At 39.8% G+C, this 27,516-nt stretch overlaps 1 protein-coding gene across 4 annotated transcripts in view; it reads right to left on the bottom strand.

Moving 5' to 3' along the window:
* Window positions 1–27,516, bottom strand: part of mib2 (MIB E3 ubiquitin protein ligase 2) — a 47,358-nt gene that overhangs the window by 12,267 nt on the left and 7,575 nt on the right. Inside the window, exons 1-11 of one of the 4 annotated variants that reach the window (XM_088290606.1) lie at window positions 25,065–25,218; window positions 18,748–19,131; window positions 17,513–17,684; window positions 7,237–7,343; window positions 6,186–6,380; window positions 5,880–6,022; window positions 4,374–4,481; window positions 3,778–3,882; window positions 3,457–3,619; window positions 2,804–2,931; window positions 19–167 (exon numbers count right to left, since the gene is read on the bottom strand). In XM_088290606.1, coding sequence (XP_088146732.1) covers window positions 19–167; window positions 2,804–2,931; window positions 3,457–3,619; window positions 3,778–3,882; window positions 4,374–4,481; window positions 5,880–6,022; window positions 6,186–6,380; window positions 7,237–7,343; window positions 17,513–17,684; window positions 18,748–19,131; window positions 25,065–25,134 — 1,724 coding nt within the window. In that variant the 5' untranslated portion in view covers window positions 25,135–25,218. Of the gene's footprint in view, window positions 1–18; window positions 168–2,803; window positions 2,938–3,456; window positions 3,620–3,777; window positions 3,883–4,373; window positions 4,482–5,879; window positions 6,023–6,185; window positions 6,381–7,236; window positions 7,344–8,006; window positions 8,388–17,512; window positions 17,685–18,747; window positions 19,132–25,064; window positions 25,219–27,516 lie in introns of those variants that run through there. The other 3 variants (XM_088290605.1, XM_088290607.1, XM_088290608.1) reach the window with 3 other exon arrangements.

The following is a 27,516-nucleotide window of genomic DNA, read 5'->3' as shown; positions in this document are numbered from 1 at the left end:
GAGCAGCTGCGTCCTCACCCAAAGGCAGTGTAGTGTAATGCCGTGTCTCCGTCTTCATCCTTGACCTCAACGGCACTGTTGGCCTGGAGCAGGGCCTTCACCACCTCCATGTGGCCTTGGTGCGCAGCCACCTGCAGTGCCGTTTTGCCCTGGTTCTTGATGTCCACCTGCCAGGAACATAAGCACAGTTGGCGATTCATTGGAGGTGGACTGATCACAAGCAGAGATAAACTAACTGTGGCTGGGAATAATCTGAGTATCAATGTCAACCACGTTGCTCATACACGTGGTACGTAATCCAGCATAGTCGTCACCAGCAGATCTAAATATATATGCTCATCATAAACATATACAGGTAGACCTATGAAATACTAAATCAGATCAATGTAATTTGTTGTATTTAAAAGCAACATCCGTCCCCCTATGTATCAGTCAAGACCCCCCTCCCTTCCCCCGTTTAGACCCGGGAGAGAACAATTATGTTGGCCCTATATCAGGGGTCTCAAACTCGCGGCCTGCGGGCCATTTGCGGCCCGCCTTATTATGAAAGTTTAATGTTCGTGCGGCCCGCGAATTTGATATTACAGTGTAATTAAAGCTTTATAACTACAGAAGTAGGCCTACTCATACCAGAACTATGGTTTATGCTTAGGATCTCTGCTATTTGACAAGATTTTGATTTGATTGACAGGAGACCCATGCGTGAACAGGATGTGCAGTCTGACGGAGCTTTGCATCAGCACTAGCACAGACGAGACTAATTATAAAATGTAGGATTACCTGGTCACAGTGGATAAAATTGAACCGCGGATTATTGTTGGGCACATCTTCAGCTTTAAAACGAGGGTAGGATTGTAATTTTTTTTCGATGTTTCAGTAGGGGTTTGATTGATGAATGTTCCACTCATGTTCAGGACAATTCATGTTCAGAAGAAGATTCTTCTTCTTCTTCTGGTGCCATGGCTGAAACAGCCCTTGACGACTCATGATGAAAAAACTTTCAGTCTTCGGTTTCTTGCGGCGAAGAAGATTAAAGAACTGTTAATACAGACATTTGACTCATTATTATTATTATTATTATTATTATTATTATTTATTACTGATTAATTTTCTTATTAATTCCTTATTTATTTTCTTATTAATTCCTTATTTATTTTTAAATCTTATTTTGTGTTAAAAAATAAAAATAAAGACATTTGAGAAGATTAGATTTTTTTAATTTTTTTCTTGCGGAAAACCTGATGCGGCCCAGCCTCACCCAGAGTCTGCCTCTAGTGGCCCCCAGGTAAATTTAGTTTGAGACCCCTGGCCTATTTTAAAACATCTGATGAATTGCACAAATTACTCCCAAACAGCAAAGAGTTGGATACAGATACTGAACTGCAAAACATGATTATAAATACAGCATTTATAGACATGACAAGGTTCTGAATTAAGTTTTTTTGGGCGGTGGCCCATTTTTAATTAATATATATGATTTATCTAAGTATCCAATTGCTTTGATAATTCAGAATGATATTATTGTTGTCATAGTTCTGAGTGAAATAATCAAGTTGAAATATAGCACATGATTTTTATGAATTTGTTTTAAACCATGAGAATGACTTCATTTTTTTTGTTTTTTTAGCATTTGCCCGCACACTTCCTGTGTGGGCTTATTGTCACCTAGAGAGATATTAATGTCGCATGTGAGTCATGGCCCGCCCTCCATCTGCATCATAAGGGTGACGTGGGTCAAGGCACTACTGGATGTGGTTGGCATTGCCGGCAGTTCCACTTTGATAGAAGGCTTTTATACGTCTCTCACATAGTCCGGAATTGTATTCCGATATAGACAGAGTGGCTTTATCTTTTTGTTGATTCTGAATTCGTGGTCTGCATTTTCCAAAGATTAGGGTCTTCAGACGTCTAGCCAAAATGTCTTCAAGGCTAGAATATTACCTTATCAGCTGTCCTGTAGCCTACAGTAGTGGTCCCCAACTTTTTTTTTGTGCCACTGTATTGGATGGGCTCATCGAAGTACATTATTTGCTGATGGTAAGTGAGCAGTAGGTTTGGTAGTGTTGTGTTGTAGGGATGTGGCTTTTAGAACAAATTGAGATCATTCGCATGACTTAACATTGCTTTTAAATTGCCTGTTTTAAAGCATCGACTGAAAATTAAGATAAATAGTGAGTATTTTAACATTTTATTAACATTAACTATTTTTAAAGCAAAATTAAAACCATGATGAGAAAATTATTAAACAATTTTTCCTCAACAGTACTACAAATGTAGAACAATATAAAATAACATTAAAAAAAGGACACAACGGAAATAATGTACACGCCTTAAAATGTCCACAATTTTTAAATTATGATTCTCCATACAGCATGAAAATCATTTCTACTTGCAAATGTGCATCATCATAAGATCACACGATTAATTGCTGCTCTGGTTCAGTGGCTCAAAAAGATTGCTCATGTTACGTGGGCAGGCTGTGCAAACACCGCTTGCATTTACATGCTTTCCACATCATCACTTGGGTGGTACTTGTTCAAATGTTTCAACTAGATTTTTGTGTCGCCCGTTATTGAGGACATACTTGCACAACAGCTTCATTTACTGCACATTTGCTTTCAAGACACTGCCACACAAGTGACGGTGAGAAATTTCTCTGGCTTCATCTTCAGAAGATAACGCCAAGTTCTGTTTGCCCATCAGATGTGCGTTTGAGCTACATCGTCGCCCTGCGTGAAAACGGTTCACCTAGCATACCTAACATCCTTTGACATAAGGCAAAAAATTAAAGTGCTGCACTCACCTTATCAGGATACTTCTGCAACAACTCCCTGACTTTATTGGCACTGCCGTGCGCTGCTTCAATGACGAGCCGGCTGGGATTGTCCTGCTCAGTGGACTGAGACAGCAGTTTCTCCAACACAGAAATGACTGTACCTTACCAGAGGTAAAAAAGGAGAACAGAAGGGATGGGAAGACAAAGGAAACAGAAGGATTCATTAATTTTTTTTTTCAAGCCCACTATTGACAATATGATGAGCAATGGTGTCCAAAAGCCATTCAGAGGTCTGAAACAGTACCACAAAGAAAAAGGATGCTTTAGAATTGTCAAGTGGCGATCGCTGACAAACTTCAGGAATGAGTCAAAATGTCCCAGCCATGCCAAGTGAATCAAAGCCAAATACATGCGCAAAATATCTCTCAACCAGGACAGAGTGTTGAAAGTGGTGAGAAAGGTGATCTGTAAAAATCACTGTTGACATGCAGGATCATCGGCATGCAATGGAAAATGTATTTCAAGTCATAAACACAAGTTAAAAGGAGACAGAATGAATGTGTGCATGCACAGTAGTCATAGAGCTGGTGGGAGGAGAACATGGAAAGATGGCAAACGAAGAGGGTGAGGATAGGCTGGAGTGTTCAAGACAAGCCCCTTGGTCCTGGCAGAGGCCTTACTTCCAGATTCGTTGGGGTTCTCGGCCGTCATGAGGTTGGCGTCCACCTCCACAGTCTGGGCCGAGAGACACGCCGGGTTGAACGTCCACGTCTGACCTCCAAACGCCACACGGAGGTCACCATCTGCATATGCTTTCAGCACCTTACCAACCTGGCCGAGCACCTGGCGGAGACATTAAGTAATGCGGATGAGCAAGGCTTAAAATTCACTGATGTCATATTTTGCCCCTGTGTTCTCACAGTCTTTTAGAGAATATCAAGACATTCCAGGTCATGTGACTAGTGCTAATGAATGCTGGTGTAGCATGAGCAGGAGCGTACGGGAGCCATGCTGTCTGTCCATTCTCCATGGCCGGCCTGCAACCTCTTGACACTATCTATGTCCTCCAATACGCGCACAAGTTCGCCAACCCCAAACGTGTTCACCTGGTAAAAGACAAAGCATCATTTTTTTAGATGACAAAAAAAAAAATTATATATGCCATACATATACAGTTTTATATAAGTGTTTGAATTTAACAATTGTTAAAGAAATGAGGTTTGTCATGTTATGTTTCAAAACTATGCTTACAGGACAAAAGAAGGTTACAAAAATATGGACCTCTCAGTGTTTCAGAAGAAAGGCACAAAAACAGGTGCACGTCTTAAACCAACAGGAAACCGGTCTTGTAAACTGAATGAAACCATTAGAATAACCGGAAGCGAGTGGAAGAGTGTGATAAAGTCAAAGTGTTCATGTTTTCCATTCTGTAGGAGTTTTCATATTCAAATTGCTTTACTGTCCTTCAATTTAAAAAACGCACGGGAGGAGGAGAGCTTTTAGCTTTTCTCTGGGCCTTCTCACTGAGAGGTTCGGTGAATGACAAAGACAATCTTGGCTAGTTGATTCATTTGTGCAGGCTTGTCTAACACAGTACCTTGGTCAGGGCCCCCGGATGAAAAGTCCAGCGGATGTTGTTGCTGTACTGGACTCTGACGTCTCCCCGATCAGTGATTCTATGAACTGTCCCGATCCGGCAAATGTACTGTAAACACAAAGAGGCTGTTGTTCCCTTTGGCAGCAAGGACCTCAAACACTTGTTGAAAGTGTTTCTATCACTATGACAAACATCAAAGTCCATCGGAGCACAATCGTATTTCATCTTTTTCTGTTTTGGTTTTATTTGTGAATCTCTTAACATCCTTGACTCTGGTTTCAAAGCCAATGCCATATATAGAAAAATAATGCTGCCCGGAGGAGTTAATCCATAGTGTCATGTTGCACAACTTGGCCACATCGTTCTTAGAACAGCAATGCAGTTGGGAGTAAATCAACCTCTGCTGGTTGAAACCAAGCAGTGGATTACATTTTGCCTCAATTGCTGTCAGCCATAATGAAGCAACAATACACTTAAATGATCTTCAGAATTCTTAATCAACAACCGATTATGCAAATATGAGCAAGCTATGAAGAAACGTGAAGAGGACGTCTAAACAGCTCGTGTAGTTCAGGGTAAATCAACAAATTTTTCAACCGAGCATTGCTTGAGCATTGACGAACAGAACTCCTTCCGAGAAGAAAAAAAAAAAAAAAGCAGACGATGGCAGGATATTACTGAAGCGATTGCGCGTTATTTGGCCAAAGATATGATTATTATTTTTTTTTATGATGATTTAAATTGCCATGAGAATTGTGCAACAATTCCAGGACTTCCATTCTACACCCTTTAGTTGTCATATTTCTTGACAATTCTTTTGAAAACATTTTTATTTTCTTTCAATAAGCACGTAATGTTCTCATTTTGACTTTGGAAGGTGTGTGTGTGTTCTTTGGCTTTGTTTACAAGTTTATTTGTTTATTTATTTAATTAAGTTTTAAGCTTTAATGCAACAATTAGAACTCTTCAGCAAAACACTATATGGATTTATTTTCCATTTCAAGATATGTAATTTACAAATTTGCACTAGAGTTGCATTATGTTTGCTTTAGATTGTAAAAGAAAGGTGACTTAAATATTTTTTCTCAATAAAAATGCTGTTATTCCAAAGCAACAATTGATCACAAATTTCCTTATTATTTTGAGGTTTGATCGCCCACCCCTCATTTCAAATGCAGAAACATGATACAAATAAAACTATTCAAGCCGTGACAGTCATGACCTGCTCTCTTTTGATATTTACAACGGAGCAGCTGGTTGCTGTTTATTAAAAAAAATCTCCTTTGTTTCCTTTTCTTTCGTTGAGCTATAGCTGTAGTAACTACAATACAATACGAGTGTGCGATCAACAAAATTTCAACGTAAACGAACAATATTTATTTATCATGACCATCCCTCCTTGGTACAATGCGTTGTCAATGGCAATATATCGGACCCAAGTCTCCAGCATTGGAAAATAAAACACACCGTATAGATCATAATTCACAGAGGACAGTGCTAAAATACCTCTGCCATTTTGGGATTCCATCCCCCGTGGCCCTCTTGCATCTGTCGCAAAATGTCCACCTCCAAGAGACATTTGACCTTGTCACCCTGCTGGAAAGAGTGGCCATCGGCACTCTCTTGGCGCTGCAGCTCTGCATGCTCTCCTGGATGGACAAACAATAAAAAAAAAAAAAGAGGTTAAAAAATGAAGTTCGGGAAAAATACAAAATGAAAAATTATTTTCCTCAATTGCACAACTACCATATGGTTACGGAGTAAGCTAAAGATATTTAAGGATTGTGTGAGTAATAAAATAATCTGTTTTACCAAGTACTGGCAAGTGGTCTTTGTAGTAGAAGCCTCCTTGGCCATCCGACACATACTTGAGGTCCACCTTGCCTTTGTGCCCCATTCGGTAGACATTGGTGGTGCCATTAGTCCAGGTCACACTGGCCACACTGCGACCAGACTCTGTATCCCAGCCACGAATGTCCACTACCTTCCCAACCTTACCCTCCCCGCCTACACACATGCAAACATAAATAGGCACGAGATAATCAGAGTGTTGGTAAACAGGAGATAAAGAGAGCGGTCTTTTAAGACGGAAAAGTCACATGTTACGTGAGGCGTTAAGAAAAGGAAGAAATGTCAACAACAGATTAAAGTAGAAGTAATCATGCTGGTGAAAATAGGAGGTGAGGTAATGACAGTTTATGATGGCAGACACAAATGTGTGATGAAAATAGTTCAATATCTAAGCGCAGCATGGAAGTGACAAATTCAGGATTTTGGCACAGAAACAATATTCACTATTAGTTGGCTAATTTGTGCGATCTCTACAGCAGTCTCATCAGGCTTCGTCTGTGCCCAAACCCACCAGATGAAACCAGTGACCTGAAAGGCTACACGGCGGGCTGGAGGTTATTGCGCATGCTCACAGCGTCCTGTATGCACATACCACATATAGAATCTGTTGATCTCAAAGCCACCAAAAGGACATTTTGACTCATTCGCTTTGGCCCAGAAATGGGACGATAGCAATGTTCGGAGACAAAAGGACCAGGAATGAATACGTTGTGTTTCCCCTCAAAGTAGCACTACTAAACAGCAGCTTTATAGGTCTGAAAGAGAGGTCTCTAAACAATGGGAGAAGCTTAGGTTTGTAAAAAGCTATAGAGAAGATTGAGACAAAGATATGCACATCTGTGATGAGTGACAGGTAAAATAGACGCAAGCAGACATGTTAAGATGATGTGAGAGTTTCGGCAAATTGAGTGGTGGATGAAGAAAGACTTTGAAAGGGGTCCCACAGGCAAGACATTGCGGCAGCAATTCAAGTTCAGGGTAAAGAACTTCACCCCCGTCACCACCCACTCACCGTCTTGGTTGCCCCAATCCCAGTCAGGTCCACGAACCACCTTAACGCCCTGGAAGATTCCTTTGAGGATGAACCGTGGGAGGTTCTGCCTCGGAGCCAAGCTTACTCTGTGACAAGAACATGGAGAGACAGCTAAGCAAATTCTTGTAACTGCGCACTGTGAAATTATGAAAGCGGAGCACTATGTCATAGAACACATTCAGTGGCAACAAAACAATGTCCTCTCTTTGAAGCACGACACAAACTAAGTAATGAATATATTAATGCACAGAAGGTGTATGCAATACATAATTGTATGACACGTGCAACAGAGCAAGCACAAATCCAGTAGAGTAGAGAAGTACAGTCCTCAGAGTAGTAAAACTAATCCAATCTTTGTGATCAAACTTTGATGTCAAGTAGAATATATCCTCCGACCCCTGATCCGTGTGTTTGATACCTAAGTCCTAAGATAATGGCATTTGCATGAATTAAATTTGACAGACTATCAACTCAATATAGTTGCCTAAATGCCTAAAATGACATGCTTTCTCACCCATTAACAGCCAAATATTTCATTTACTGTAGGAATAGTGTATTCTTCTGTCAAAGTATCAATAGTGTGGTGGTTTGTGGGAGATAAAAAGGATACCAAATTGACAAAGGATCATTTCAAGGGGTGTGAAGTTCTTAACTTGATCCCAAAAAAGGGCAAAACTATCCACAGTTTCACATTCTCAACTCCAAACCTTATGTGCAGAGAAATTCAATACAGTTACACGCAAACATACCTTATGGTAAAGATTTGATCAGATCTTGGTGCAAAGGAACTGCCAATTCCCATAATTTCGTGAAAAGATCAGACGGCAACGTTCCTTTCAGCCGAATAATTCACGGAACGTGTCATATTGTTTGAAATCCAGTGAGGGCCCAAAAATAATTTAAATAATAACAAAAAAAATTAAATAAATAAAAAGACAGCAGTGAATGCAGTCAATAAATGTCACTTAAGCGTTGCTGCTCAGATAAATCCCTCAGGTTTTACCTCGCCTGGCATTAAAACGTGAATTTCATTCCATCTCTGGACAGACTTGTCCAGTTTTGCAGAATCTACAGTCGGAGAAGGCAGCAAACCACTGTGTGAGCTTGACTAGGAATGGTGCGCTTTTGAAGACAGATGCTTAGAGGATAATCCTTGAAAGCAGAGCTTTAAGAGAGCAAGCAAGCTCGGGGCAAAGCGTTGGCGCCGCCTTCAACACTAAAGTGGACCCGAGTTCACACCAGGCATCACAACGTCAAATGTCCAGTTGAGCTCCTTTCACTGTGGCTCAGGTCACGCCAATCTTCACATCTGTAAATTATTTTCCATTGGGCAGTAGCTACAAGATAGTTGCTATCATTAGTGCTTTTCCGCTGGTAAAACAAGGTGCTCCAATGCATTATTTCTTTTACCTGGTCAGGAAGTTCCAAACATGCTAAGTTGTTATCAGTGAAAAAAAAAGAAATCATGTTGCTGAATCGAACCCTAATTTATCATCACTATATTTTTAAAATACATAATTATTATATTGAAAACTAAAAAAAAAACAAGGGCAGAATTGGAATCAGCACAAAACAATAAGATAGAAAAGTTCGCTTGCATCTCTGATTTAAAAAAAAAAAAACAATGTAAATATGTGTTGATCAGTGTTATAAGTTCGAACCACCCACACCCTGCCAAAAATCCTTTTGAAATTTAGTGATGCACGTCTGTCTATGTATGTGTGAAATAATCTTTTTGCTCTCCTCTTATAAAAGGGCCTCCTTAAAAAGACCCTCATTGTTGTTGTTTGTTAGGGAGTCTCACTGACTGATTCGTTCAACGTGGCATGGTTGTCTCGGTAAATAGCAGACCACCCTAAGTTGGCCGGTCATATTTAATGGAGAAAACAACATAAGCACATGTTCAAATAATGAGTAATTGTAGTATACAACCCATCAATGTCTGTTACTAGCATTGCATGAAATCAATTTTTACTCTGCTGTAGATGATATGAGGGGTGTCACATTAGCTCAGTATGCCTTATAAAAGTGTTATTCTAATGCTCGCATTGCCAATGACAAAGAACGCAAAGAGGTCGTCATCTCTTCGTTTCATGCCACTCAAGTCTTTGGCATTATCCAAACAACCATTCTGAGAAAGACAACAGCTCTATTAAGGGATCAAGATTTCTAATCCAGAGAGACCAAATGTCACCTTTCTGACCAGACGGGATCACAGCAGTAGAGCAACAACTACTGTCCTTGTCAACAAGTCAGCCAAGGGTTATCTAAGTGAAGCGAGCAGAGGAGAATGGAAGCAACAAGACAACTGGTTGGTCGCAAAACAAAGAGTGATTGACAAATGTCAATGAATGTAAGAACATAGGGGTTCAATTCATAAAATGAATAAAAAACAACTTCTGTATGGGCGGGTGGTTAATTTGGACCTTCATCATGCCTTCCGTATTGTAGCTACATATTTACTCAGTAAGAGATTATTGCACATTGGACTAGTAGAACGGTTTAGGAACTCAACTGTCAAATATCTAAATGTCTAATTAACTAAACCTACAACATGGTGCAAAAAAGCCGAACAAAATAGGGCAAAAATAGACATGAGGCAAAGCGTGATATGAAATGATCTTGATCCCTTGACTCCTAAACAAGTTTCCTCAACCAATATTGAGCAAAAACAACTATTTTGAATTGAAAAAAAAAAAAAAAATCACAGCACAAAATCAAACACAAATGTCACAAAATGCATGAATACTCCAATATTGATCTTGTTTCATTGCGCTCACAAATTGACTTATATTGTGTGGAATTTGCGACTATTTAATTGAAGACAAAGAAGATACGCAGGAAAGATGTCAATGATAAGGATTACTACACGCAATTGTGTTTATACGTTTCTTTACAATTTATCAGAATTACAATTTTGCATATGAACTGTTACATGTTCAATTATTTAATATACTGTATTTAAAAGTTTAAAGGTGGATTCGCTTAATTTCCATTATTTTTTACTGAGAATTAATTCCGAGTAATAGATAAGTTTAAATAGGCCTCCAGACTGTTTGAATTTGAATTGTTCTGTCACAATAAAATCAATATTTCAATAACAGTGGATTCAATTTTGTTTGTTTGTCATTGTACAACATCAGTAAAAATAGAAAACACCTGTTATATGACTGAAATAATTGCTAGGAACAACGTTCAGTTAACAAAGAACTAGAACCTTCACCTGCTGCCATCTACATGTGTCTTGAATGTAACTGTGTGTGGAGCACGGAAGAGACCAGGTGGAGGTGTGCGACTTGATATACAAGACAAGGATTAAGCAGCGACATGCCCTGATAAATTCCCAGATGCTGCATGCGGGTTGTTTGAGTCTTAGAGCCGATTAACTAACTGCATAGCGACCGTCTCATAAACATATGGCACACACATATGCTGTCTTGAGCACCGTCAGCATGTGGAAGCATGAGTAAACACGCCATGCTTAGACAAAATGAGGTAAACTGACTACAATTAAAAAAAAAACAACACCTGTGCATGCACGCGCACACACACACACACCACAAGTACACTCACCGCCAACGATAAAAGATTATTTACACAACATCTTTTCACATATTAGAGCCATTCATTAATCCGAACCAAAAGACGAATAATAATTCATAACTCATTTTGCTTTAGAGTCTAACTGGTACATAATCAGCACTTAATGTGTCCTTTTATTGCTTGTTGTCAATGTCTACTTCGCAGTATTTACAATCACAGGCGGTGTTTTTCCTAAAGAAAAATTCATGCAGACAACATTAGGGTCACACAATGAAACACAATCATCACAGTATACATTTAGAATCAATTACGTATAGTTTGTTTTGTTGCCTGTGGGCAGAAATATTGTTTCTCTGTGACTGTGTACTACAATTAATGACATTTAGTTGCTTTTTCTGACACTTTGAATAATTAAACATGAGTCATACATTCGGAAAACAACCCAGCTCCAGACCAAATGTCTGAGGCCTTTTTTGATATTTAGATGGACTAAATTGATTAGTCGTACACTGGTAATAACAACTCCGTACCATTACGAATACATGAAATTAACTTTAAATTGACCCAGAGCACAGCAATAAGAGTTAAAATGAAAATAAAGCACAAGGAGCACCACTGAAGCCAGGCTAAAAGAGCCATTTCAAGAAGAAAACACTTGGTCCTGTGACTGAGCCATTAAGAAAGGCTGCAGGGAAAATACAATCTGACAATCTTATCTGGTGTGCGTGTGTGCAAAAAAATAACTTGCACACAGTACAGTACTTCCTCTCTTTCAATCATCTGATGAGAAAAAAAAGTGACTTTCATGTGATCCCCTGGCAGAACTACAACAAAAGCAGAAGCAGAGAAACAAATGTTGCATTACACACACCGCAGTACTTGGATTAAGAAAGGCCTGGTGTTGAAAATTAGAAAATATTAGACCTCCATTCCCAGGTAAAAAAAAAAAAAAAGGCAAAATTCGTGGGACACTATCATTTTGTCTTCGCAATGTGTAAGTAAAGGCCTGTACTGACTCAGTTGGGACTATTTTAAACTTAGTTGATAGTAAAAATAACACTCCACAAATACAAAAGTCATTGCTGAATGAAAAAACATTAATTTTGACCTTAGGGACAAATCAATATTCCTGTTCCATCAAAATCCAAACAATGTCAAAGTATTAGATAATAGGTCCCCGCCCCTCCCATTTCTGTCATGAGGGTAGTAGTATTTGAAAATATGCGTCACCACTTTGTTGAAACAAGGTTGTGTAAGAGAAAGCCTATACACATAGATACACAGCCAATTCCAATAAAGTTGACGCTTGTTAAACAAATAAAAACAGGATGTATCATTTGCAAACCATTTTCAACCTACCTATTTTTAATTGAATACACTACGAAGACAATATATTTAATGTTCAAACTGATACCCTTCATTGTTTTTGGTAACTGGTTCTTAAAAAAAATAAAATAAATAAAAAAAAGCTGGTACACGGTCATGTTGACCACTGTATTACATCGCATTTTCTTTTAACAACATTCAATAAATGTTTGGGAACTGAGGACACTAATTGAAGAAACTTTGTAGGTGGAATTCTTTCCGAAGCCGTTCAACAGCACAGTCTACATTGTATTATTTTACACTTCACAACACTCCACGCATTTTCAGTGGGAGACAGGTCTGGACTGCAGGCAGGCCAGTCTAGTTAATACCTGAACTCTGTTACTACCAAGCCAGTGCAGAATGAGGTTTGGCATTGCCTTGCGGAAATCAGCCGGGGCGGCCATGAAAAGGACGTTGCTTGGATGGCAGCATGTTTCCCCAAAACCTTTAAGCATTAATATTGCCTTCACAGATGTGCAAGTTACCCATACCATTTAGTAATACATAATACAGCCACGTACCATCCCAGAATCTGTCTTTTGAACTTTGTCCATAACCATATCTTCTGTTTTCTTGTCGTTTAAAATTACGAAATTCACTGACATCCAGAGTTTCATTTTTCCTCAAGACAGGACAAAAGTGGTCTTAAGATGAAAGGATATAATTTGTTCAGTGGGACATAGATAAGACTGTCATTCACAGACCAGTGTAAGGAAATTTCATGTTTTTGCAGGATGAAACCTTGGGGCAGCAAATACAGTCAAGACAGAAAGGGCCCAAAAATAGAACCCTGTGGAACACCATATGACAGAGGGGCAGAGCGGCACTCAGTACGATCAGACAAATAGAATCTCAAACCCTCTATAGCAGGTGTGGGCAAATTATGGCCCGGGGGCCACAACTGGCCCGTTAAACGTTTTAATCTGGCCCGGCGAACTTGAAAAAAATTAAATGAATAAACCTTGTTAATGTTTTATTTTCTAAATAATGTGGTTTTTCAAAGACATATATATTGTTGTAATGCTTTTGTTCACTTTCATTTAAAATTTTAATGTATATTTTTTCCTCAGATGAGGTGAGGTTACCAAAACACTACATCCATCTGCTCCTGGTCCGGGCCCACCGTCAAATTTTAGAACCCATCGTGGCCCTTCAATCAAAAAGTTTGCCGACCTCTGCTCTATAGTGACACCAATATTGTCCATCTGATGCTGTAAACGAGCCAGAAGAATGGTGCAGTTGAATAAAAAAACAAAACAACAAAAAAAAAAAACATCAACAATTTTAGAAAAGAATTTCAGCCTGGAAATGGTTCTAAAATTTGACAGCACACCTTGATCAAGGCCAGGTTTATTAAGCAGGGGTTGCACAACAGCATGTTTAAAATGTTAGGGGAATACAACAGAAGCCAGACTGCTGTTGATAATGGCCAAAGCGATTCACCAATACTCGGGAGAAAAAATATGGAATTCGAAGCGAGAGTCCTAGCTGTAGCAACCTTGGCAGTGAAATACAGCAATATGCACATTTCAGGGGACGGGCTTAAGTGCAGAATCAATAGTTTTAAATGGAGGACGTGGATTATGACGATTTGCCTCAATAAGATTTAACAAGTGTTCCCTTCTGGACACTTTAACATTGCTTCGGTAACGCCAGCAGAGTTTTAGGATTTGATAACAGACCTGCAGCCTGACTTATTTTCCACCTGCATTCAGCTTTGTGGCATTCTCCACGAGTTCTCTTATTAAACCATGACTCCGGTCTTACTCTTTAATGCAGCCACAAAATTCCAATTCATTATGGCAAGATGAGTGGAACCAAGGGCTGAGTTTCTCTGTTTGAAAAGGGAATACGAAGCTGATCAAAGGGATCGCGGTTAAAAATCCGACTGCTGCACTCACTGGTAGGTTTAACAGCAGCAGAGAAAAATTGCACTTACAGATGTAGCACCAAATTGTATTGACTGACATTGGTTTTCTGAAATGTTCCTGAGCCCACATGGTGATATGCTTTACATATTGCAGTCGTTTTTTTTTGTTGTTTTTTTTAGTGCAGTGTTGCCTGGGGGATCGAAAGGGCCCGGGGAATTCAATGTTGGTTGTCTGCCTTGCCTCTCACTTGCAGTGATTCCTCTAGATTCTCTGAACCTTTTGATGATATGTTGGACCGTAGATGATGCAATCCCTAAATTCCTAGCAAGTGTATGTTGAGGAACATTGTCCTTAAACTGTTAGACTATTTTCTCGCACAGAGAGGTGGCAAGGACGCCCATGGGAAGAGCTTGATTCCGGTGACCCATATATTATAGTTTTCAGTAAGAAAGTGTGTTTCTAAAAATGTAATTTATTGTACGGCTTTTACCACATCGTGAATAAGGGTGTCAATAATTATGGAGGGGAATGTATGGCGACAATGCACGACAGAACAGCTGGTGGCTTGTTGACAAAAGAATGATTTCACAAGAGCGACATGTTCTCAACATCTTCCACGTTCGGATAAAGCTGTCCTGCAGGTTCATCTGGTTGTGTGTAATGGGATCACAGAGAGCCCAAGATCTAAGCAATTAATTGCATTTGCAAAATGATTGTTATTTGATCAAATGCAACAACAAACAAAACTAATTGGCTAAATTGCCAGGTGTGTGATTTGACTGGTCATTCATTGGACGTGCAGAAGGTGCGAGCTTGAGGCGAGTATCTACATGTTTGGTCTTTTTCACCTTGCGGGGTCAAAAAGAAAAACACACTGTATTTTGTATTGTTTAGGCTGTTGTGGCGTGTGGCACTGTGAGAAATAGGAAGTGTGCGCTGATAGACCAGTCATGTGTGCCACAGCTGTCTGATACGTGTCAGCCATGTAACATAAAAATGGTTGACTTTGATTTATGCGTCGCTGATGTTCAAGAGCACACAAGGAGAGCTTTATTTTCAATCCAAAGTATGATATGTAGTCTATTGTTTTTTCTATCATGTTTCATTAAACATGGAGGTGGATATGTTCAAGTTGTAAAGCGGCAGATGCTTTGCATTTTTTTTTTAATCTGCACTTTAGTTTGTGTTAAGTTCTTACTGATTTATAGTATTGTGTAAGTGTATACTTATGTTTACGCCACACTTGTGTGGCAGAATTATGTTGGGAATGATTCCTTTTTTTTTTTTTACGCTTTTTATCTTAGGGTAAATGTTGGCCAGTGAGTAAGCGAGTGGTGTAGACGATAAAGACCAAGTCTCAAGCATAGTGAGGTAGTATGTATGCCACGGTTGTTTTGGGCAGGCTAGATTTAGTCTTAGTCTGTCAGACGAAAATGATGATTAGTTTTCGCCACGTTTAGTCATTCCTATTCGGGATAGTTTTAGTCGACGAAAACTCAAAAAGGTTTTAGTCTAGTTTTAGTCTACGGAAACTAATTAATTTGAGTCTGTCTGTGTTTTGAAAGATATTAAATCAATGACAAAACTTCATTAAAATACTGGATCTAAATGAAACTAATTTACTTAAAGGCCTAGAAGACAGAACTATGGATCCAATTATTGGTCCCGAACACCCGCAAATACAGAAAGTTCACCAGACTGTGTGTTCGTTGATATAATCAGACTGACCAAAATGTTTCAACTTTGATTTAAATAACAGAAAATGAAATGACACAAGACATAGTCTTATCAAGTTGGATTGATACAATATCATGATTTGTGCTATTTGTTGTTGGCAGGTTAAACCATACAGTATATACACATAAGCTGTCAGGCACAGGGGGGGAAAAATGGAAACATGGATGTAGCGCTGGACTATACCACTAACAATTATATACGATAGGAATAATCTAGGTCATATATATCACCTCATTAAAATGAGCACAGGCCATCCAGCTGACATTCAGACAGTGCCCGCAGCAGTTTGGAGTGTTGTGGTGAACTGATGCAGAAGAGTGCATTCTACAGGGAGAACTTAGTCCAGTAAATGTGGATACAGAGGACACTTGGAATCAGCTCACTAAGCGTTTATGTACCGGCAGCGGGCCTTGTTGCCTCGCCGGAGCCAAATCATCAGCACTTTTGGTAACATTGTCTTGTGATAATGGCGGCGTTTTAGCTGCGAGGGTTTCTGAACATTGTCCCCACTTGACATAATAAACCACTGGGCCGTGACTGTGCAGAATCAAATAAGAAATTAAATTAAGAAATTAAATACATTCTCCCTACTGGTTGAAATATAGAACGTTGGCTTGATTCCACTGGAAGCTGTCAGTAAATGGTTTCCTTTTTAATTAATTCAACCAGCCTCAAATGTTTTGTCTGTGCTTCCACTGTAGTTTGATTTAACATGGTTATTTTTTATTTGGATACGTTACTCCATCCATCCATCCATTATCCGCCGCTTATTTGGGGGCGGTTCGCGGAGGCAGCAGCTTCAGCAGGGAAGCCCAGACTTCCCACTCCCCAGCCACGTCTTCTAGCTCTGCCGGAGGGATGCCCAGGCGTTCCCAGGCCAGCCGGGAGACATAGTCTCTCCAGCGTGTCCTGGGTCATCCTCGGGGCCACCTGCCGGTGACACATGCCCGGAACACCTCATCAAGGAGGCGTCCAGGAGGCATCCTAATCAGATGCCATCTCATTTGGCTCCTCTCAACGTGGAGGACCAGCGGCTTGACTCCGAGTCCCTCCGGGATGGCCAAGCTTCTCACCCTATCTCTAAGGGAGAGCCCAGACACCCTGCGGAGGAAACTCATTTCGGCCGCTTGTATCCGAGATCTTGTTCCTTCGGTCGCGACCCACAGCTCGTGACCATAGGTGAGGGTAGGAACGAAGATCGACCGGTAAATCGAGAGCTTCGCCTTTTGGCTCCGCTCCCTCTTCACCACGACAGACCGGTACAGCGTCCGCATCACAGTGGACGCTGCACCGATCCGCCTGTCGCTCTCTCACTCCATCCTCCCCTCATTCGTAAACAAGACCCCAAGATACTTAAACTCCTCCACTTGGGGCAGGATCTCCTCCTCGACCTGGAGAGAGCACTCCACCCTTCTCAGATTTGGGGGTGCTGATCTTCATCCCAACCGCTTCACACTCGGCTGCGAACCGCTCCAGATACGTTACTCATTGGCACAAAATTTGTAAGAAACGGTTTGTTGAATTCTGCTGACTAACAAACGGCGATGAATAGCATGAGTGGCAGAGACAAACGGAGAACAGTCATCCATACAGAAAAGAACAAATCAGTCTGTTGGCAATCTAAGTCGTACACTTAACCCTTAACCCCTCTGAGGAGGCTTGGAGAACAGCACAATGACTACAAAGCAAATGAAAAGTGACGAATGATCTCGGAGAAGGGGGCGATTCGTACTCACGGCTGAGAATGCGCCGTCTCATAACGCTCAAACGAGTGGCTCAGGTCATGTTTGTTGTTCATGTAGCAATGTGTGCACAGGTCATAGTCAAAGCACACTTTGCACTTCCATCGCATTCCCATGATGCCATGCTTCTTGCAGCTGTCGCAGATGATATTGGAGTGACGCACCCCTGTGGGAGAAGGAGGCGTAAAACAGACATGTCACACCACTCTGCTCTACCTCATCTCGGAGTTCATTAATTGAAGGGCAACTTTCGTCACAGAAGAATGGAGCAAAATACTAATGATGTAAATAAAGTGGCAGTCGTTAAGAGAGCCATCCCATGCGCACTCAAAATGCGTTCTGTTTACACAACGATAGCCAAAAACCACTGCACAAATACGCGAGAATGGAAGATGGTTGAGAAACCTGTTCAAGGAAATATGTACAAGAATTTTAATCTCGGGAACATGATGATCTCAGTTATTGCTATATTACATGATATCATAATATCTGACAAACCTTGGATTTGTTCAGATTTTGTAACAGTGTTTCTACATAGAAAATAATGGAAACAAAAAGAATCAGATAAAAGGGGAAAAGCCAGCATCATAAAAGAAGCCATGTAGGTATAATCCTAAATGGTGTATCACCACAGATTGCATCTCTTTTTTTTTTTTTTTAATTATTTATTTTTTAGTGGGGGTGTGCTAAACATTCTTGGAGCGGGCACATTTGCCTCACAATCAACAGGGGCAGGAATTTGCATTTCTACACTGCCCTCCGTAATGACTGGCACCCTTGGTTAAAATGTCTTCATTAGCTTCTAATTCATTCATCAATTTTTGTCTAAATAACAGAAGAAAAACATTAAAAAAAAAAAAAAAGGAGGAAAATCCAACCTTAATTTTAGGTACATTTATTCCTTCAGTGGGGGAAATACTACGTTAAAAAATGATTTTACATTGTACATGTGCCATAATTATGAGCACCCCCGATATATATATATATATAAATAAATGCAACCGCTTTGGCCATCAAAACAGCACGTAATCTCCTCCTATAATGTTTCACCATTCCTCTTTGCACTCACACATCTCTCGAAATCATGATTCGACCGGCGTCCTCTCCCCTGCACTATTTACCCCCCTCCACAGGTTTTCAATGGGCTGAGGTCTGGGGACTGATTGAGTCCGTAGAATTTGCAGTTTGAAAGTATGCTTCTGCAGTGACTCAAGTCAAAAAGCTCTTACCAACTTGAGCATTGTCAAACAGCAGCAAGTCGTAGGCAGACTGGTAGCCGGTGCGGTAGTTGGTCCTTGTGCCGCTGTCCCACTGAACAACCACCGTCTTGTCTGGGGTGGTGGTGCTGCCCTGCCGGCCGATCTCCACCACAGTCCCCACGTGGCCCTCGCCATCATCCTGGTTCCCCCATTTCCAGTCCGTGCCACGAACTACCCGCATGCCCACCTCCATGCTGCCTCTAGCGGGGCCCGACCTCGGGGCTGCGCTCAAATGCTGACGCCTGGCAGCGCTGTCGCTTCCGCTGCGCCTCCGGGCCTTCCCACTGGCCCGCGCGGATGATAGTGCCGGCAGCGATGGTACCAGTGGGGGTTCCAGGAGCAGATCAGGGGTCACTAAAAGAAAAGAAACACACAGTTTAAAAGCCGTAAAGCACGATGACTTTCCAAATCCAAATGACTCCACAAGATTTCAGTTGTAAAAATTCAACAAAATTTGGATGTGTTACCCGACAGTTACTTATAGAGGAATGCTCATTCAGTCAAATTTCTTTGGGTTTGCCTTTGAAGATTGTTTTATCCAGGGATTGTTCTTGCTCACTTCTAGAGAAGGGAGGTACATGACTTCTGCATCTAGCTCATCACAACCTCACCACACGCATGCACACGCACACTGAAGATCATCAGAACAATAAACAATCCAACCAACAAAGCCCTTTGGCACACTATCCTGCATGAAATGAATTTTCTATTTTTGTGCAAAACCAGAAAAGCAAAACCAACATGAACAAACTAACAGCATACACTATTTCTAGCTGATATTTATAGATCACAAAGAACTCCCACATTCACACTCCTGACTGATGACTTCATTTATTTGGAATGATGTCAACAGGAAAGCGGTACACTTATGGGAAAGCCAAAGTTGAACTATAGAACCTTAACTGAGGTTTCTATCAGTCGCACAAGATCCAGCGATGTACATCACACTCTCTCTTAGAACTGACATATGTTCTATTGCATGAAAGAAATCAGAGTAATTTTAAAGTACTGTTAAAACAACATATTTTCTTACTTTTTTGTTTGTTTTTTTTAAACGCGAAGAAAAACTTGCCAAGGTAGTACAGTGCATACATACGCACACATTTGTTCATCCACCCCCCTTTTTTGCCATGTTGTTACCCATTAGTCGTGAAGAGTAAGGTGGGCGAAGAGAACTCTTTCCGTTCTTAGTGCATTGCAAAGATTGGTGAACGTTGACAAAAAGGCTTGAGAATACTTCTGTTGATGCACAGTCAACATTACACAACCATACTTAAAACGTTACAACATGCCAAGCAATGGAAACCAGCCAATGGCTTTAATCTTATACATTTACATGTAATAATACATTAATATACACTGTCCACTTTTAAATAAATAAAATAGTTAATAAAAAGGTTATTTAAATTGACAAATTGCTCCATCTTGCAATCGGATCGATTTAGCGTTTTGTTCATTTTTATTTTGATGGGTGATTGGCTCAAACAATCCTGATTGTGTAAAGGTTAACTTTCTTAGTTCAATATGACAATAAACACCACCACTCGTTTTAAGCATCCCATTTATCCAGATTTTTCTTGAAAAACTTACTTAGAGAATCTACACCCACCCACCCTTCAAACAGGCCACCCACTCTCCCGTTCCATCATTGTGTGCACGTGCAGAGGAAGAATACCGGCCATGCACATAAAAAGATAAACAGGCTGGGACGAGCACAGGCAAGTCAAAGTCACAATACATTCAAGCGAGGACTCCCACACAACAAGTTCTGGTCCAAAATCCAGTGATGCATCATCATCATCATCATCTCAAGAACAAATAAGCTACAAATGCTATTTTTGCTCTGCACAGCATCATAAAAAATGTTTTATTCTTTGGTGAAGAGATGCAACTGATGATCGCATTGGTCAAAAATATTTTACCACAGTACATGTTTTTAACCAGAGATTGAAGTAAACTGAATATTTTTACGCCGAATCAGAATTTGCATTTTTTCCCCCTAACACAACTATAATAATAATGTATGTAATATAGTAATATATTTATTGATTAAGTGTATGGTTCAGCAACAGTTGACTTTTTTTTAATGTCATACGTACAACGCAAGGTAAAAATCATATTGTGCAAGTTTTTATAGGTAAAACAAAAAAAAGTAATCTCTTAGAAAACTGATGAGTTAGAAATAAAGTAAAGACATTTTATTAAACCTGTGGCAAAAATTCATTTACGGACACACAAAGCCATCTTTGATTCAAATTTGCTGTTGATCAGTGCTGATGCTGTTTAAAAAAAATATAAATCAAAATAGTAAACAATAACTTCCATTCATCTCAAATAAAATTGGATATTATTTCAGATTTATAGTGCAGAAAATTGCACAAATGTAAATTATGATTGTTACTGGTTTGGTCTACAACAACAAGAACAAGTCAGAAAACATGCAACCATGTTGATCGTTACTTTCCAAAGTAAAAAGAGATGTTTTAAAATCTTTTCTTATGATTAAACACAAAGATAATTAGCCCTGTTTTAGGGAGGCCTGCAAAAATCTGAGAATTTTTACTGTTGATGCAATTCCCAAGATTTGAACAATTTTAAATTAATTAATTAATTGTTTTTTTTGTTTTTTTTTAAATTAAACAAGGTCTAAAAAATAATTGATTTTGCAATATAATTATGGATTCATTCGATAATTACTTAGTGGCCGATTAACTGTCACACTGGTAAATTAGTGCTTCTTTATTTAGAGATTCCATTTGAAACTCAGAGAGAACAGGTGGTCACTTGCATGTATGACACCATCGCCACAACTGGAAATGGCAAAAGCGACTCCTGACAGAAATAGAAAGCAATCACTTGTTTTCTGTTAGTTCAAGCATTTTTTTGGGTGTCGAAACACTGACAATAAGCTTCAAATAAAAAGCCCTCACAAGTCTACACACATGCCTTCTAAAAGCAAACAGCAGGCTCGATTTAGCTTTCAAGGTGACAGGACGACACAGACAAAAATACTTTCCTGCTGAGAAAACAGACTCAGCGAGCCCTTTTTCTCAGAACAAATATAGTAACAAGTTATCAATGTTTTGATAGTGACTTTTGAAGCATTTTCAAAACGTACTGTGGCTAGAGAATTTTGAAAAGCTGCCCATTTACAAAACTATTACAGCTTTGAAATTAGTCGAATTTAGATCAGGCAACTCCAAAGATATCTCAAATGTCTTGCAAAAAAAAAAATGTCTTGCCGTTTGGTACGTTGACAAGACATTCACATGTCCCATGAGCAACTAAAACACTAACACCACAATGTTTGGCTTTTATTTCATTTTTTGTGGTAGCAGCAGACGTTGACACACGATTCAAGTGACGTTAAAAAGTAACTCGTCTTCGGAAGACCCCCCATGAGACACTTGTTTGTTAAATGAGTCTAAAATGAGTTAATCACTAAAATAAAATTAATTACGTTTTAGTGATTAACTCATTATAGACTCATTGAAAGATCAAGTGTGACGTAATTTCAGAAAGGGCCAAATTAAATCAAAGTAATTAAACCTCATACATCAATCTTGTGATTGGCAGCTTTCCAAGAGGACGCGGCATGTGCATTGAGCAAACAAACAAAAATTCTAAGACATCACAGATCCTTGGAGTGATTGTAACAAAGAACACTTGTTGACACCGACGTGACATTGCCAGAACAAAACTGGTCCATTCACATGCCCTATTCTTATCTTTTGGCCACTCAAACAACTGTTGGACTGAATGTGAATGATGCATCGGAACAATCAGTAATGCAGTTAAATGGCTGACTGGCAACTTAGCCTTGTTTAAATAACGTCACTCGCCGACGATTACCTGAGATTGACAAACATACGCATTTTCGTTGTTAAGTGATCCAATTATGAATCTGGTTGGGTTGCATAAAAAAAAAAATAGTCAAAGTATGCTTAAAGTAGTTTTAGTTGTCAGTATTATTTAAAAGAAAAGATGGTTGGCTAAGTTTACTTCACACTTGTTTTTAACAGTATAAGAACGTTCACATTTTACAAATAGAATGATCTCTATGGAATTTTGTCCCGAAGAAGAGTAGACCTGAAATGTATTGTGTTTGACTTTGGAGGTTCTATCGTTTTTGCAAAAATCCAGCACAGCTGAAGAACAATTTGAGGTGTTCCTGAGGTGGTTGAAGACAGCCTTCACCTTGAAGGGAAAAAAAGTGGCTGCCAATGTGTGATTGCAGTTTAAGAGGTGGAGGATTAAAGGTCTCATCCCTCAACAACAGATGGAGTGGCGCCTGTCGTCCACACTGTAACCGGTAAAGACAATGTCAACCTCTTCCACACACAAACACAGGTACTTCTTCCTACTGAAAACACTACACTAGATTCAAGTAAAGGAACAGCTGGCCATTAAACACAAATCAAGGCAAATAAAGGTGGCCACACCAAAGCCATCAACGTGTCTCAAGATGACTTAATAAGCTAAATCAAAACTCTTATGACAAACATTTGAAGAGGCCACTCCTTTCTGAAGACATGACAGTGTAGCACATCGGCATCCCCCAAAACAGATTTTTTTGTCTCTTCAAGACATTGAATGTCTTAAAGGGTAACTTAAGATGGTTTAGCACTTATATAATAGATATGCATGTAAAAATGTCATGCATATGGTGCTTTTATGTCGGACGTCCTCAGTTGTTGAGCGCTGTGTCCTAACAGCATAATCTTATGTACCTCTGCTCACCTCCACAGTTCCTCATTCTCATATAAATCAGCCACATAGAGGTAAATCATTTTGATACGTTGCAGTGGACATAGGTAGGGATGTCAACATGAATTTTGGTTCCAATTTATCACCCATTTTGGATGTTATACGCAGTGAAAGTAAAATGGTTTCCAATATAGAGTTTCTAATCTGTCCCTTCAATGACTCCGAGCGAAACATGGAGAGAGCGGAGGGGGGCGCGGCCAAATTCTTTGTTAAAAGGTAGGCGTTTTTAAAGTCGTCACTCATTTCCTAATTTCTCCAAAATTAATAAAGAAAACAATACCTAATTTCAGTTTTCTGAGCAAAAAAAAAACAAACTGAGTTTGTTCTACGATCTCATCCTTCTTTAACTACCTACCACCAATAGATTTGCATCCAACCATTGATTTGAAAAGTTGAGAAACTATTAATACAAAATGAAGATACTCTTTTCACATGCGGCGAACTGTTAAAAGGATCATACACCTATTTAGAAATCACAATGAGATGAAGAGGCAAATTGAGCTAGCTGATCAATATATGCAATGATCAGTCAAAAATAAAGAGCCAAGTGGGCGCCGTAGAAGTAGGAAGAATTGACTTCTCCATTGATGAATGTTTACCTTGAAATGATTAAAACAGGGTTTGTGTGATTGCGTCAGTGCTACTGTTTAAGTCAGTCAGTGTCGTTTAAAGCCGCAAAGCGGTGCAGCACACAATGAGAAGATATAAGGCATGTTTGTCATTCTTGACACAAGTAGGCCTGGCTCAGCACGCTGATAATCATCAGTGAGCTGCTCCGAAATGGAAAATGAATCAGCCTCATGTGAGCCTGTGCGAAGCATGTGGCTTTGATCCACACATTCAGCTAGTTGTTTTTCGACGACATCACTGGCAATGACCGAGTTATTCGTCGGCCATGCCACATTTGGGGGGAAATCTGGATACCAGTGCCATTAGAATACTAGATACTCTGCTGCAATTGATTTATATTAACATAACATACATAAAATCAAAATCATAACTTCCAAATCAAATTTTATTTATATAGCACTTTTCATTCATAAAATGCCACTCAACGTGCTGTGCAATAAAAAAATATCCTGATTAGAACAAGAAAGAAGAAGAAATTTTCTTGCCACACCCCTGATCACTGGTGAAATGCTTTAAAATCTCAACACATCATCCTTAATACTATGAGAGTTAAAAAAAAAAAAAAAAAAAGCGGCTGGAACTGGTTTAGGTCAGAACCGCTTGGTGGCCAGAGGACTTTGACAAAAATCAATACAGGCCCAGAGTAAATAACACATTTGAAAGCATTTCTTCACAAGGATGACAGGGCTAAAATAAGACTACACTCCTTATTTCAAGCTACACTGAAAAATGTCCAAATACAGTACATCAACATTTTCCAGGTCAATGTGCTACAGCACAAGACTTTAAAGCAACTCCACTTTCAGTCAACGCTATCAAACTTTGAGAACAACGGAAGCAGACATAAGCATTCTTGCCGAGCACAAATTAACGGAGTTTATCATACTCACTCCCAATGATCTTTAGGCCACTTGTGAACATGTCAGGCAGTTGGATTCCAGTGTTCCGTGACAACGCCATTTATTCCAGATAGGACAGTAGAAAGGACCGCATGTGAGAGCACCGTGCAGCAGGCAGTAATTTCACTAATGGTGAAGTGAACCCTCTCTGGCGCATGCTTTGTATTTGGCTTGCTGTGACCCTTGCCCTTTGTTTTTGGAACATGCAGCTTTTCCTCTCCCTTTTTATCCCCCCCCCCTCACTGCCACTGACAGATGTTACTCAAGGACATCACAAAGCTGATGTCTTATCTATCAAAAGCCATGCTTGTTTAGTGAGGTAATGAAATTAAATAAACGTGCTGGTCACAGTCACACAGAGACTGCGTTCCAAGTAGAAGTGCTTTCTAATTGTAATCCGGTACCTTTTGATCATTTTTTTTTTTTTTTATATCCAAGTCAACATTGACTTTGTTCACATGCAGTCAATAACCATTTTCAAAACTGAATATTGGCAGTATTCAGGTTTTTGAAGGACATGTAAAGGCATGCAAAAAAACACAAACAGGCTCTATATTATGCTACCTCCTTTCTAACCTCGGACCCTATTGGGTCACAAAAACGCAACAGGGTTACATCCTATGAACTGCGCATTGGTTTGTGTTCTGTGCATGCGATATTTCGCAAGTAATCTTGCTCTTTGTAATACAGAAAGTGAAAGGAAAAAGAAAAAAATACCAATTACGGATTAATCATACAATTAATTTAAAAAACATTCATCGATCCATCCATGATTTGAACCGGTTCTCCCCACGAGGGGTCGCGAGGGTGCTGGAGCCCATCCCAGCTGTTTTCAGGCAGTAGGCGGGGTATACTCTGGACTGGATGCCAGCCAATTGCAGGGCACACATGGACAAACAACCGTTCACACGCACAATTATACCTAGGGACAACATAGAGCAGGCATCACCAAATGGCGGGACCGCGGGATGGTTCGGACCGGACCCATGACCAATCTATGATGATTTTTTTTTCAGGGCGCATTCGCAAATGTTGGCGCGGCAATTGTAGTTAATACGGAAAAGGCGTCACTGATTTGAGCCAATCAAATCTTTTGTTTACGATCCACTGCCAATTGCGCAGCAGACCGGAAGAGAGTGCTGCTGACAATATGCCTGGCTAAAAAGTTAGCGAGGTCGATGCGTCTTGTTTTCAATGAATGGACGGAGAAATTTAGTTTCGTTCTGGCTGCAGCCGATTCTAAACCAGTGTGCATCATATGCTCCGAAACCGTCGCAACATTTCGAAGCGCCACTACGAAACAAAGCACCGCCCTCTTTTGCAAAGTTATCCGCTGAAGTTTGAGGTGAGCGCACGCAAAAACATCGAACTTCGAGTGCAGTATTACAGACGTTTACAGCCCAGCGGCATGCAAACGAATGTTCACTAAAAGTATCATGGATTTTGGGGAAACATAAAAAAACGTTCAAGTGATGGGGAAGTTGTGAAGGAGTGCTTAAATGGGGTTGCACAAACATTATTTAAAGGAAAACACAAAGCCCAGATGTGTGAAATAATCTACCATATCCCAATGGCCCTGACTCCGTTCCAACCCAGATTTAAGTCACTGGCAGGGCAGTCACAAACTCATTTTTCTCATTAAGAGAAGTTAAAAAAAATATTCTAAAGAAAAGGTGGTGTCAAAGCTCATTTTGAATTAGTTTTTCATGAGGACAGCCATTTTTATTGATTGTGTACTGAACATGTTGACCTGTTTTACTTGGATAATTAGGCTTTCCGTTTTTTTTTAGGCTGATAACGCTTTGATTTGAGAAAAAAAGGCAAAAGATTTTAACTCAATGCTTAGCACTTGATATATTTCCGCAGGAGATATTTTACTATTTTTTCCGGAAGTGGCACCCTTAAGTTCCTGGAGCCACATTTTCTTGAATGTGAAATAAACGCCTTATATTTGTTTGACTGGCAAAGGTGTTTAATGGGAACATTGCTAAATATTTCGTATATGAAAGCGCTCTGTTGAAAATGACTAAATATTGAAACGATATAAAAAAGTGAACATAGGCTAGACATTAAGGGAAGTCGGACTTTGGTTCGGACCTTTTAATTGGAAGAAATTTTCATCGTGGACCTCTGTGACTTTTAATTGAATACCTCTGACATAGAGTGTTTAATTAACCTACCATGCATGTTTTTGGAATGTGGCAGTAAACCGACATAGCTGGACAAAACCCACACAGGCACGGGGAGAACATGCAAACTCCACACAGGAAGGCCAGAGCTAGAATCAAACCCTCCACTGCTTAACTGCGAGGCCATCGTACTAACCAAAATCATGGAATTTATGAAATACATTTAATCTCCCCAAATCCCATCTCAAATTCAACCTAGACATGTTTCCATAATCCATGTAAAAGCATACACCTGGGCAACAAAACGCACCTTT

The sequence above is a fragment of the Idiotropiscis lumnitzeri genome, chromosome 3 (genome assembly GCF_059441095.1).
Source record: "Idiotropiscis lumnitzeri isolate Australia: NSW breed Sydney's pygmy pipehorse chromosome 3, RoL_Ilum_1.0, whole genome shotgun sequence".
Classification (NCBI taxonomy): domain Eukaryota; kingdom Metazoa; phylum Chordata; class Actinopteri; order Syngnathiformes; family Syngnathidae; genus Idiotropiscis; species Idiotropiscis lumnitzeri.
The sequence above is the reverse complement of the archived record's forward strand: the minus strand, read 5'-3'. Positions and strand labels throughout refer to the sequence as shown.